Source organism: Mesoplodon bidens (assembly GCF_964165515.1).
Source record: "Mesoplodon bidens genome assembly, chromosome: 3".
Taxonomy (NCBI): domain Eukaryota; kingdom Metazoa; phylum Chordata; class Mammalia; order Artiodactyla; family Ziphiidae; genus Mesoplodon; species Mesoplodon bidens.
This window is the reverse complement of record NC_138178.1, coordinates 3578724-3592696: the sequence shown is the minus strand read 5'-3', so window position 1 is coordinate 3592696 and position 13973 is coordinate 3578724. Positions and strand designations below refer to the sequence as shown.

The window sequence follows — 13973 nt, the reverse complement described above, 5'->3', positions numbered from 1 at the left end:
TGGGCGAGATGCCACAGAGGCAAGAGGAAACTAATGTGAGCTGTAAAAATGTTAATTTCTTTCTTCTGGTTTTTTTTTTTTTTAGCTGATTATTTTTAGTTATTTATTTTTTTGGCTGGGCCACATGACTTGCGGGATCTCAGTTCCCTGACCAGGGACTGAACCCGGGCCACGGCAGTGAAAGCTGGCAGTCCTAACCACTAGATCACCAGGGAACTCCCTTAGCTGATTATTTTAGGAAGTTCTTAGTGAGAAATTAAAATATGGGACTCAGGTGATGAGGATATAGGAGGAAGAATCCATTGACTAGAGTGCGTGTAGCAGGGAGTAAAGAGCTGAAGAATGTAGAGGCTGAGTGATGATCGTAGAAGGCTGGTTTTAAAGGTTGATGTGGAGCTATTGTTGGTATAGGTGGCTTTTGATGACACAGAATGTGAAGGAAAGGGAAGTTTAACCTATTGGTTCAAGAAAAAGTTCTTTTTGTTCCTTAGGCTTTTTACTGATTATGCGTTTTTTACCTTTAGGCTATCTTCTTAGCCTGCATCATCACATTAAAACTCTTAGTGTGTGCAAGTGAATCTGAGGGGTTTAAAAGCCAGTTTAATAGTTTTTGGTCTGAAGGGCTTGATCAGGCCTGTTTTCCTAAAGTACTGAATTTGTGAAATATTTTGGAATACAGTACTCTCCTCAGTTTCTACCCTATGTCAGTTGGGTCAGTAGTTACATTTACATGTATAAGAAGAGATCATTTTAGAATGATTTTGAAGCTGTAACAACCAGTGATAATGGAGAACTCCTAATACCTCTTAAATAATTGTAATTTGTATTTTGATGAGAAAAGCAGTGTGTAAAAGAAAAGAACAAAAGAAATGTAATTTTGTTTAACTTATTTAAAGGTGGGGCAGCATAATGTAAGATATGTTAATAGGAATATCAGATATGCATGATACCGCTTTTAATTTGAGTTACTGTTTAAGAAGACAGTTGTCTAATGATAGGAAGCATTTAAATCAAGTACGTGAAAACCAGGTGGGGAGAATGTGTCACTGCAGGCTCCAGGCTCACCTTGTATATTTCCTGCCCCAGTCCTGAATCAGTCATTTCTCCAAAGAGCCTCGGTTCCTTTATTTGGAGAATGGTATTAGAAACCAAATCTGGGTGCTAGGTGTGCTTGTTGCTGCCAGGGTGTCATTTTTACTGACAGCAAGGATCTGTGTATGGTGTACTAAGCAGCGTATAAACATATACCTGTAATACTTCTTTATGTAATCATCTGTATCTGTGGTAAGCTAAAAGTGAACTCATATTTCTGTCTCCAGGTCTAATGTGTTACCCCAGGACCATTCTAGCCTTCTCCCTTGCATGTCTGTAAATTCATATTCCAACATTGGGAAACTTGGTGCCCACATCTGCATTCTGTGTACTTAATTATTCAAGTCCAGTGTGTGTACATGTATAGCAGTATACATGTACAGAATTATGTATAGAAACATGTACAGAAACATGTATAGAATTTTTAATTCATATCCCGTGGGAAATGTTTTTTATGTGTTAGAACAAGGTACTTACGTGCAGTTCCTTTATCTGTGTTCTTATAAACCTCACTTATTTCCAGAATGAGTGAGATCAGCCTCTCCCTCCATCCCCTCTCCATTCAGTGAGGTCGTTCCATGTATGTGTAATACCGTTAGACTATCTTGTCACATCTGCTTTCCATCCTGGGATTCCCCCGACCTCCTAAATGATTGTTTAGAATTTGCAAACATTGAAGTTCATGCTTGTGTTGTAAAGATTAATGGGTTTTGACAAGGGCATAATGTCATGTGTCCACCATTACAGTATCATACAAAATAGTTTATTGACCTAAAAGAATCCCCTGTGCTTCATCTATGGAATTCCCGCCCCCCGCCCCCGCCACTTCGTCCTAACCCCAGCAATCACTGTCTCTATGGTTTTGACTTTTCCAGAATGTCATATAATATAATCATTCCGTATGTGGCTTTTCCAGGCTATGTTTTTTTCTTTCACTTAGCAAAATATATCTAAGATTCATTTCTGTCTAGCTCTTTTCTTTTTATCACTGAATAGTATTGTAAGTCTGGCTGTCTTGCAGTTTATCCTTTCTCCTATTGAAGGACATCTTGGTTGCTTCCCGTTTTGTGCAGTTATAAAGCTTCTCTGAACATTTCCATGCAGGACTTTTTGTGGAAATAAGATTTCAACTCATTTGGGTAAATACCTAGGGGTGTGATTGCTAGATTGTACGGTTAAGACAACATTTAGCTTTGTATCGATAGAAACTGTTAAACTGTCTTCCAAAGTGGCTTAACCATTTTGCATCCCCATCAGCAGTGAATGAAAGTTCCTGTTGCTGTATACCCTCATCAGCATTTGGTGGTGTCATTTTTTTTGGATTTTAGTCATTCTAATAGTTGTACAGTGGTATCTCATTGTTTTAATTTGCAATTCCCTAATGACAATGTTGAGCATTTTTTCATGTGCTCATTTGTCACCTGCATATATTCTTTCATGATGTCTCTTTTCAGATCATTTTCGATTAAAGAATTTGGTTCTTTTGGGTTTTAAGAGTTCTTTGTATATTTTGGACAAAAGTCTTTCATCAGATCTGTATTTTACAAATATTTTCTCCTTGTCTGTGGTTTGTGTTTTCATTCTCCCAGCATTATCTTTCACAGAGCAGAAGTTTTTAATTTTAATAAAGTCCTATTTAATTTTTTCTTTCATGGATTATGCATTTAGTGGTATATCTAAAGACTCATGGTCAAACCCAAGGTTATATTTCTTCCTTTTTAAATTGGAATATTTTCTTTACTCTTGTAACAATCCAAGAAAAATTTCTTACGTCCACCTCATTTCTTTCTTTTTTTAAAAAATTAATTAATTAATTTTTGGCTATGTTGGGTCTTCGTTGCCATGCGTGGGCTTTCTCTAGTTGGGGCGAGCGGGGGCTACTCTTTGTTGCGGTGTGCGGGCAGTGACTTCTCTTGTTGCAAAGCATGGGCTCTAGAGCACAGGTCAGTAGTTGTGGCACGTGGGTTCAGTAGTTGTGGCTTGTGGGCTCAGTAGTTGTGGCTCACGGGCTCTAGAGCACAGGCTCAGTAGTCGTGGCTCACGGGCTTAGTTGCTCTGTGGCATGTGGCATCTTCCTGGACCAGGGATCAAACCCGTGTCCCCTGCATTAGCAGGCAGATTCTTAACCACTGTGCCACCAGGGAAGTCCCTACCTCATTTCTAGGAAAGACTTGATGGCACAAATCTTTCTGAAATACTCCATGCAAATATCATTTTTATTAAAATATGCTTGCTCTCCCAAGTACTTCTTTTGTTGTTTCCTCATTTTTGTTTCGTATTTCAATCTGGTTTTGAATTTCCTTTACCAGTTTATGCTTGGCTGGGTTTTCTACTGCTTTCCAGTTACCTGATTATTTCCTGTCTCCTTTCTGCTGTTCTTATTTTTGCTATTTCTTTATGACCAGAATAGTTTATTAATAGCAATGAGTATATTTTGCTTCTGTCCTTTAGGCCTAAAGATCTATCTTATATTCTGTATGTTTTTATTCTTAGAAAACAGGGATAATGCATTAAGAAGAAAACCTTAGGTGCCCTATCACGGCGTGTGATTTCTTGTTAAGTGTACAATCTACAAAATTATTTGGTGGAATAATTTCTTATTGTGGAACTTATGCTGGAGTTGTTTTTAACTTTTTTGTTGTGCTCATTAAGTTTAATTGATTTCTTTAGTAGAGGGTTGTTTAGGGAGTGTTCATTTTAAACAAGTACTTTTAAAGCTACTGGAGGACTTGGTGTCAAGAATCAGTGCTTAAATTGTGGTATTTTTAAGTGGGTTAATATGTGTGTGAGGCTATATTAGCATTTTGTTGTTCATGGTGTTAGAATTGCTAAGTATGTTGTACATGTATGTATCAGACTTAAATTGTAAGGTCATTAATTATGGATACATTTATCCCAGTCCTCTTAAGACTTTGTTTACTTGTTTACTTTTTGATGTACCTGGTAAGGATCTCATGCTGTGAGATGTAGTTGATTAAAGCACATGTCTTGGGGGAGGAAGATAACATTTGCTGGCTGTGTAATTTGTGCTAGGAAAGAAAATGAGAAAAATTGGTAGACAGAAAGGAGGAGGCCATTAGATTTTAAGATAGCCTGTTAGAAATGAACCTGACTTTGGGGGGTGGGTGGGGAAGAAGTAAAAGCTGTAAAAAGTGGTGTGTCTCTGGGTGTGTCTGTTCTTGTTGAAGCTTGAGGAAGAGGACCACTGGTAAGAGGCTTTTCACGCCTCAAAGAAGAGCAGTGGTTGTTACCGAATAGTAGATGTGCAAAAACTCTTATCCTGGTGGTTGGGTCCTTAGTAGTTGTGTGTGTGTGATGAAAAAGGGTGGAGGAGTGTGGTGATAAGTATAGAATGTATTTCAATTGGAGGAGTGTTGTGCTCAGAGGGCGTTGTAGTTGAACAAGATTCTAACCGAAATACTTGTGAGAGGTTAAGATAGCAGGATAAACAGTGCTCAACCTAATCTAAAGAGAAGAATCCACAGTGGGGGGAGGGATAAATTAGGAGTTTGGGATTAACATACACACACTACTCTGTATAAAATAGAAAATCAAGGGACTTCCCTGGTGGCGCAGTGGTTAGGAATCCGCCTGCCAATGCAGGGGACACGGGTTCGAGCCCTGGTCTGGAAAGATCCCACATGCCGTGGAGCAGCTAAGCTTGTGCGCCACAACTACTGAGCCCGCACTCTAGAGCCTGCGAGCCACAACTGCTGAGCCCGCGTGCCACAACTACTGAGCCCATGCGCCTAGAGCCTGTGCTCCGCAACAAGAGAAGCCACCACAGTGAGAAGCCCGCACACTGCAACAAAGAGTAGCACCCGCTCACCGCACTTAAAGAAAGCCCGTGTGCAGCAATGGAAGACCCAACACAGCCAAAAAATAAATAAACAAAATAAAATAAAAATTAAAAATAAAAGAGATAATCACTCTTAATAAAAAAAAGATAATCAACAAGGACCTATTGTATAGTACAGGGAACTATACTCAATATTATGTAATAACCTATAAGGGAAAAGAATCTGAAAAAGAATGTATATATAACTGAAGTGCTGTGCTGTGTACCTGAAACGTACATGATATTGTAAATCAACTATACTTCAATAAAAGACTTAAAAAAAAAAAGAATCCACAGTTTGGGGAATAGACGAAGAAACAAACCAAAATTAAAACCACAAACATTTGTTTTAATACAGCTTATGTTTTTAAATAAAAATAGGCAGCATATGTTATTCACATATATGCAGATAAATTTCCCTTAGATCCAAGTTTGTAGAGCTACCCCACAATTATTTTAATTTTATTTGAAGCTGTAGTTTATAATAGGGCTTTTCTCTTCATATTTATTTTATCTAACGTTTCCTAGACCTTGGATTGTGATACATAATTCCTGCTACGTGACTTTCTAGAAGTTTATTATTTCAGTCGTCTCGGGCTTCCCAGTTCGTTTCCCACCCCCATCCCCGTATTAACTAGAAACCTGTTCTCAGGTCCTGTTACCCCTGTGCTCACTCTTGCTCATGTCATCTGCCTTGTATCAACTACCTGTTCTATCTGGATGTCTTTCGACTGCTTCTCCGTCTTTCTTGTCCTCCCACTTCTCATGTCCTTTACAGTACTGAGAGCTTTAGTGTGGGTGTCCCATGTTGAGCGTGGTGACACTGACTTCCCGTTTTCCCTGGTTCCTCTTCCTCTGTACCTCTGCGGTCGCTGGGGAAGGTGTGGTCATGAGGCCGGGCGTGGACGGGAGTGGATGCCGCTAACCTGTGCTGCACTCCACCCCACGGCCCCTCCCCTGCTACCAGGAAACCATGCCTTTTACTCCTTACTCTTCATACTTCCCTTTGCTCCACGCCTGCGGATCAGTGTCTGAGCACTTCTGGTACACCTGAGTTCCTGTAGCCTTCTGTGTATTCCCTGACTTGTTTCAGGATCTTCAAAGATGTTTCGTAAGTTATTTTATTACTTCCTGGAAAGTAAGAGAAAAAAACATCACCCGAGGATAAGTATTTCAATGTGGAATTTTGAAAAGTTGTAGTGAAAACCTTTTATGTAGGTAAAAGGATTAACGTTCATAGTGACTAATGCCCTGGTAATGCGTGAATATAAAGGCTGATTGCTTTGAAGCTTAGAATTTCTATTTACTGTGTCGGCAAAGACCAGGCAGATTGGGCAGGGTCGGGGTAGATTTTGGATATGGTTAGGTTTTAGGTACCTGTTAGGACACTGAGTGGGTTTGGATGTTGTGTGTCAGTAGTCGCCTTTAATCCAGAAGAATCTCTCTTTCATTTTTCATGAAATTGAGTTTTTGAAGAGTTCAGGTGTGTGTCTCATAGAATGTCTCACATTCTGGGTTTGTTTTTTACTAACGATTTTACAAAAGTTGTTTCTCATGTTATTAGAAGTTTGAAAAAATATTTCTGTCAGGCTAAAAACTATTGGCGAAAATGAAGTGGAAACGAAGTGGAAATGAAGTAGGAGGGTAGGTGGTGAAGTGTGCTTTGTCTGGAGGGCGGTGCTGGGCGCAGTCGTGATAGGTAAAATTGTACTGTGTTCCTTATAGCTGTTGTAAAAAAGTTACGCTTCTAAAACCGCGAGCAACATTGCATTCTTAGCCTTCTTTAAGCAATCCCGGTTAAAGTTAATGAACTTTATTATTATTTTTTTCTATAGGTTTAAATGTAAGACTGGCTGTTTAGTTCTCCTTCTAAGGTAAGTTTTTTATTTTTATTATTTTTTTTGAAACAACATTACTGTATTAAATTTATTATTCAAGTAGTTTGTCTAGAAAGTAAATTTTAGTTGCTGAAATTGTATGCCTAACTAGTTATCACCTGGGCTTTGTCTGTTTCAGAGGATGTTGTCCCCAGGGGCATGGTGGTTACTGCACATATAGTGTAAATAGTGTCATGCCCGGTACTTAGGTGCTGAGGAAAATTGGGAGGCTACGCGACCTTGTGGGAACATTTCTGGTACATCTCACTAGTCAGAGTTACTCTGGTTTGCCTGAGGATCCTGGAGTGTTGGGTTGAGTGTGTTTTCCTAGGGCTGCTGTAACAAAGTGCTACCAACTGGGTGACCTAAAAACTACAGAAACTTATTCTCTCATAGTTCTGGAGCCAGAGGTCCTCTGTGCTCCCTCTGAAGGCTCTAGGGGAGAATCCTTCCTTGCCCATTCCAGTTTCTGGCGGTTGCTGGCATTCCTTGCCTTGTAGCTGCTTCACTGCCCATTTCTGCCTCTGTCTGCACGTGGTCTTATTCCCTCTGTGTCTCCTCTCCCTGTCTCCAAGGATTTGGGGCCCACCCTAATCAATGTGAACTCATCTCAAGTTGATTGCATCTGCCAAGACCCTAGTTCCAAGTACGGTCACATTCACAGGTCCTGTGTTAGGACTTAGACATACCTTTTTGGGGAACACAATTCATCCCACAGTAGTTGGGGCTCGAATTGAATTGTAGCAAAATCGAGATGCTGTGATCATTCTGAAGCTTGAATGCTGTGTTTTATGAGGTACTAAAATATTTGGAATTGTAAAAGTGAATCCTAGGTTTCTCAAGCCAGTTTAAGGATATTTCTAGTAGACTTTGCATGGTGTGTGTGTGAGTGTGTGTGTGTGTGTGTGTAAAATTTACAAATAAAAAGACTGGTTATTTGCTGGGATTTGTAGGATTCAGCTTAATGAGGATGTGGTCGTCCTGGGGTGGATGTAAGAGGAAACAAAAGTAAACTAGCAGTTTCTTTTCTCTGATTGTGTGTATTTTGCCTAAAAATAACAATGCTGCTTTTTAATCAATTTATATTAGAAAATGAAACATATATTTGGATAGCTTTTTTTTTTAAGCTCACTAATGCACTTGATCATTTTAGAAAATAAAGAATACAGGGTCAGTGAGTGAAATTCAGGGTCATTGAAATTCAGCCTCAGCTTCAAAGAGGGTTTTTAATAAGGCATACAGTGAACCTAGAGCAATGCCTGGCCTTGATAAGTGCCTAATATGTATTAGTTATTGTTAGGGAGCCTTTCTAAGAAAGTGAAGGAGGTTTGAGGTAGTCATGAAAGGAAGGAAAGTTCTTCTCACCTCTTATTTTTGATAGTCATATGTCTGGTTGGTTAGCGTATTTACCATTCCAGTCATTGGTTCAGTTTTGGTCATAAACGACTGAAAAATGTAGAATACAGTTAGAATGAGAGCGTTTGTAATGCAGGACCATACATACAGTATTAGAAACATGTTTAATTTCTGGGTTTGAGATTTGAAGGTAATGTTTTTTATTCTGTGATGCTTGTGAACGAATATTAAAAATCCAGACTATGTTAACTTTTTTCTTCATTCTCTTCCTTCATTTAACTAAAAATAGCCGTATTGATCCAACAAGCCATAGAGCCATAATGTGGCAAAGCATCCTTTTTGAGAGGTGAATGTTACGGAATGAAAATGGCTGACAGAGGTGGGAAGATTGTTCCAGGGCAGGTGTATATTGAAGTGGAATATGATTACGAATACGAAGCGAAGGACAGAAAGGTCGTGATCAAACAAGGGGAGCGATATATCCTGGTGAAGAAGACCAACGATGACTGGTGGCAGGTGAAGCTGGATGAGAACTCCAAAGCCTTTTATGTGCCTGCCCAGTATGTGAGGGAGGTCGGCCGCAGAGCCCTGATGCCGCCTGTGAAACAGGCAGCGGGGCTGCCGAATCATTCTGTGAAAGCGATGCAGAGTCTCCACCTTCAGAGGTCCACAGAAAATGTGAACAAATTGCCCGAGCTTTCAAGTTTTGGAAAGCCATCGCCGTCTGTTCAAGGAACAGGTCTTATTCGTGATGCCAATCAGAATTTTGGACCCAGTTATATTCCAGGTCAGACTGTCAACCTCAGCCTGGACCTGACCCATAATAATGGAAAGTTCAACAGTGACTCACATTCTCCCAAAGTTTCTGGACAGAACAGGACACGGTTATTTGGTCACTTTCCTGGTCCGGAGTTCTTGGACGTAGAGAAAGCTGGCTTCTCCCAGGAACAGTCTTGTGATTCAGCAGGAGAAGGCTCGGAACGGATACATCAGGATTCAGAGTCTGGTGATGAGCTTAGCAGCAGCTCCACTGAGCAGATAAGGGTAAGACTGAAAGTGGATGATGGAACACTTGTGCCACCTTCATAACCATTTAATTATAGGTGGTACTATTTTTAAATTTTTTAAAATTTACTTTATTGAAGTGTAGTTGATTCACAGTGTTGGGTTAGTTTCTGGTGTGCAGCAAAGTGACTCAGTCATATACACACACACACACACACACACACACACACACACTCACACACTCCTTCGTATATTCTGTTCCATGATGGTTTATTACAGGATATTGACTGTAGGCTCCCAGTCCTATACAGTAGGACTTGTTGTTTATCCATTCTTAATTATAGGTTTTATTTTAATTAAAATCTTCGTAAGACTTAAGAATTGTTTGTTTTGCCTTATGTTTTCAGAGTACATGGGTTTATCCCAACCGAGAGAGACAGAATATGTGAAATAACTTGGGGGATGATGGAGGTTCACTTTAGGGTTTCTCTAATTCTTCTTGTTCCTTTGTAGGCCTAGAACTGCCAGAAGTGTGGACACGTTTTTTCCCCCTCTCTATTGATTACCCATTATGTGGAAAGGATTTACTTAGTTTATCCAGGGATGATATTTCTTTTACTGGAAAAAGTATGCTTTCTAGCTGCACTCATTTTGATTTGTTTTCACTAAGTCTTCAGGTAATAATGGATATGAGAGGAAAAATGTCACAGGAATATTAACTACTAATACTAACTCTTGTTCTTTGAAACTTGTTTATTAACTTTGAATATTATATATATATATATATATATATATACACACACACACAAAGAGAGAGAATGCACAAACCTTTACCTCTGTTCACGCACTTTTGTGTCTTAAGTGTCTTGCATTGAATGTTAGCCTTGAAAAAATTTTGCATCTACGGTTTGATATCCCCCCCCTTAACTAACTTTTATTTTGAGATTACTTTGTGTCAGTTTGTCAAGTAAAGTGAAGTAATTTTAAAAGCACATGCGTGAAACTGAAACTTGAATGTGTTTAGAAAAGTTTAATTATTAGTGAATTTGATAAGTTTTGGGCCTAAAGCTCTGTTGTAAGAGTTATTCATCAAATTAAGTCAGTGAGGCTGCTCTTAAGGTGTGGTCTGATTGTAATGGAACTAGTATGTTCTTTTTCTTCTATAGGTTTTAATTTTTCTTGTGACATTTTGAATGGAGACAGGAAAAAGGGAAGGTTCTCTAGAAAAACTTCTGATGCTTGAGATCAAGGCAGTTACTGTCAGTTTATCATCATTCGTCTTAGTCTTTTCTTCAGTCCTTACGTGATACTTTGATGTAGAATATTTCTTTCGTGTGTCCTGGACTTGTTCTGTATGTGGCTCCTTATGTATTAGTTGGACTTGGGAAAGACGTGTGTTTTCTCTTCCATCTGGCCATCACCACTGTTTCACACTTGAAATTACGCTGTATGTGTAGGTCCACTAGCAGCCCTGTGTTCTCTTCATTGTGCTCATCTTCAATTCACTCCGTGGAAGCTCGTGGCTCCTAACCTCTCCTGGACTGTTTGGAAATCCTGTTCCATTTCTCTAGCCAGACCTCATCCTAGCTCTTCATGGCAGCTGTTTCAAACCTTTTCTGTTTTATTCAGTTCTCTGATCCACCTGCTTTTCCCTGCTCTCCTAGCAGATAGTCTTGCCTTCTGTTTCACGGCAGAAGTGAAGACCGTGGGGTGGGAACTGCTTCTGCGTGGGGAGGACGTATGCACAGCAATTAATCGAGCTGTCCTTAGATTTGAATCCGGGTCCACATCGCTTACCGGCTGACTGATAATTGGGGCCGATTACTTAACTTCTGTGTGTCTCAGTTTCCTCCTCCTGACATGGGGATCACAAGTGGGTTCCTGTATACCTAGCAGGCTTACAGCTGTGCCTGGCACTTAAGCAAGTAGAGTAGGTATCTACTGCTGCTTGATAAATTGCTCCCAGATCTCCTGGCTTAAAACAGCAAACATTTATTATGTCACAGTTTCTGTGGGTCAGTCATTCAGAAGCAGCTTAGGTGGTGGTTTTAAAGGCTCAGGGTCTCTCACGGGGTTGGCGTCTTACGAAGGCTTGGCCGGGCCAGAGCAGCTGCCTCTAGGATGGTCCCTCACCTGGTGCTGTTTGGGCCTCCTTGCAGATGCTTGAATGTTGTGACTAGCTTTCCCCGAGACAGGGCCATCCAAGAGGGAGCAGGGTGGGAGCTGCATTGTCTTTTACGCCCTGATGTTGGAAGTTGCACCCTGTCATGTCTTGGCGATCACACAACTCAGCCCTGCTCTGTATGGAGGTTACAGCACAGAGTGTGAACATCAGGCTACGGGACATTAAGGGTCACCTCGGGGCTGGCTATCGCAGCACGCATTCAGTACCACAGAGCTGTCATTACTGTTGTCGTCGTCGTTTCTGTTACAGTTATTCCCACCATGAAGCCTACAGGTGCACCAGTGTCATCGGTGATCTCCCCCAAGTACCGGCAGCGCAGGCGTGGCATCTTCTATCAATGAGTGGTCTCTTCATATTTGCTTTTCCCTCTTTTTCACAAACCTTTTGCTAAACATTGTGTAGCGTTGTGCTCATATGGCTTTAGGCTCATTATTTACCAAGTTTTTTCCTTCAGGATGTACATTTGCTCCTGTTTTCCTATTTTAGTAAAGCTCTTCAGCAATACCTTCCCCTCCGAGTATCACCGTATCACTCCTTACTGACAACTTCTGGAAAGAGTTGCACGTATTTGCTTCTTTGTGTTTGCTCATTTCCTGCTCATTCCTTAACCTGGTCTCATATGGCTTCACCACCCCACCTAAACAGCTTCTGCTAAAAGCTGCCCATGGTTTCATTGTTGATAAATGTACAGACAGTTAAAAAATTTTTTATACATAATCATATCATGATTACAGTAAACAAGATGAATAATCAGAAGGCAACTTAAAATAACTTTTCACTGAGGCATAGCATATAATCATGTGTGTAAATTGTACTAATCTTAAATGTACGGCTTGATGGATTTGTGCTTATGTAAAGCCATGAGCCCCTTCCCAGTCAGTATCTACACCCTCCCCGCCGTGTCTCTGCTAGGAGATTTTCATTCTTCTGGCATGTTAGTACTGATCAGTCTTCTTTAATTAAACTTCCATTTTGAGATGATTATAGCTTCGTAAGCAGTGGTAGGAAACCATAGTGAGGGGTCCCCTGTGCCCTCTGTCCATTTACCTCCGTTGTAACGTCTTGTCAGACTGGACTGTAGTATCACAGTCAGGGTGTTGATGTTGGTACAGGTGAGATGCTGGGCGTTTCCATCAACACGAGGACGCCTTATGTTGCCCTCTTAATGGCCACACCTGCTCCCCTCCCACCCCCAACGCTGCTTAACCGCTCTCCACCACTAATCTGTTCTCCATTTTTATAATTTGTCATTTCAGGAATGTTATATAAATGGACTCACAGCCTATGTAGCTTTTTGGAATTGGCTTTTTAAAATATTTATTTATTTATTTATTTATTTGGCTGCGTCAGGTCTTAGTTACGGCACGCGGGATCTTTGTTGCAGTGTGCGGGCTCTTCTTTGTGGCACGTGGGCTTCTCTCTAGTTGTGGCTCGCAAGCTCAGTATTTGAGATGCGTGGGCTCTCTAGGTGTGGCACATGGGCTTATTAGTTGTGGCGTGTGGGCTTAGTCGCCCTGCAGCATGTGGGATCTTAGTTCCCCAGCCAAGGATTGAACCTGCGTCCCCTGCGTTGGAAGGTGGATTCTTAACCACTGGACCACTAGGGAAGTCCCCAGGATTGGCTTTTATCATTCCACATAATTCTCTGGAGATTGATCCAGGCTGTTGTGTGTATCAGGGTTTGTTCTTTTTGTTGCTAACTAGTATTCTATGGTATGGATGTACCGTACTTAAAAATAATTCACCCATTGAAGAATGTCTGAGTTTCCAGTTTTTCGCTATTGCAAACAAAGCTGCTACGTATAAACGTTTCTGCACAGGTTTTTGTGTGAACATACCTTTTTTATTTCTTTGTCATAAATGCCCGTGTGTATAATTGCTGTTTAACTTTTCAAGAAAATTAAACAGCAATTATATGGCAGTTGCACGTTTAATTTTTCAAGGAACTGCCAAGCTGTTTTCTAGAGTGGCTGTACGTTTTACATTTGTATCAGCAATGTTTGTGATCCAGGTTCTCTGCATGCTCACCAGCATTTGGTGTTGTCACTTGTTTATTTTAGCCATTCTGATAGGTGTGTCGTAATCGCTCCTGATTTTAATTTCCATTTCCCTAATGGCTAATGATGTGGAACACCTTTTATGTGCTTGTTTGCCATCAATAGATCCTTCTCATTGAAATGTCTCTTCAAGGCTTTTGCCCATTTTTAATTAGACTTTTGTACTGTTGAGTTTGGAGAGTTTTTAAATCTTTTTATTTTATTTTTTTACTTTTTATTTTATTTTTTAAATCTTTATTGGAGTGTAATTGCTTTACAATGGTGTGTTAATTTCTGCTTTATAACTAAGTGAATCAGCTATGCATATACATATATCCCCATATCCCCTCCCTCTTGAGCCTCCCTCCCACCCTCCCTATCCCACCCCTCTAGGTGGTCACAAAGCATCAAGCTGATTAGAGAGTCCTTTTTTAGTATAGTCTAGATACTAGTCGTTTGTCAGATATATAATTTGCAAATATTTTCTCCCAATGTCTTTTTGTACTCTTAACAGTGTCTTTTGCAGAGCAAAGGTTTTTAATTTTGATAAAGTCCAATTTATTAATTTTCCCTTTTATGGATCA

The 13973-nt window shown here is 40.3% G+C and overlaps 1 protein-coding gene across 4 annotated transcripts in view; it reads left to right on the top strand.

Annotated features, from left to right (window-relative positions):
• Positions 1–13973, top strand: part of ARHGAP12 (Rho GTPase activating protein 12) — a 113734-nt gene that overhangs the window by 9549 nt on the left and 90212 nt on the right. For all 4 annotated transcript variants that reach the window (XM_081229492.1, XM_081229491.1, XM_081229490.1 and 1 more), the window contains exons 2-3: positions 6766–6804; positions 8453–9207. In XM_081229492.1, coding sequence (XP_081085618.1) covers positions 8524–9207 — 684 coding nt within the window. In that variant the 5' untranslated portion in view covers positions 6766–6804; positions 8453–8523. The remainder of the gene's footprint in view (positions 1–6765; positions 6805–8452; positions 9208–13973) is intronic.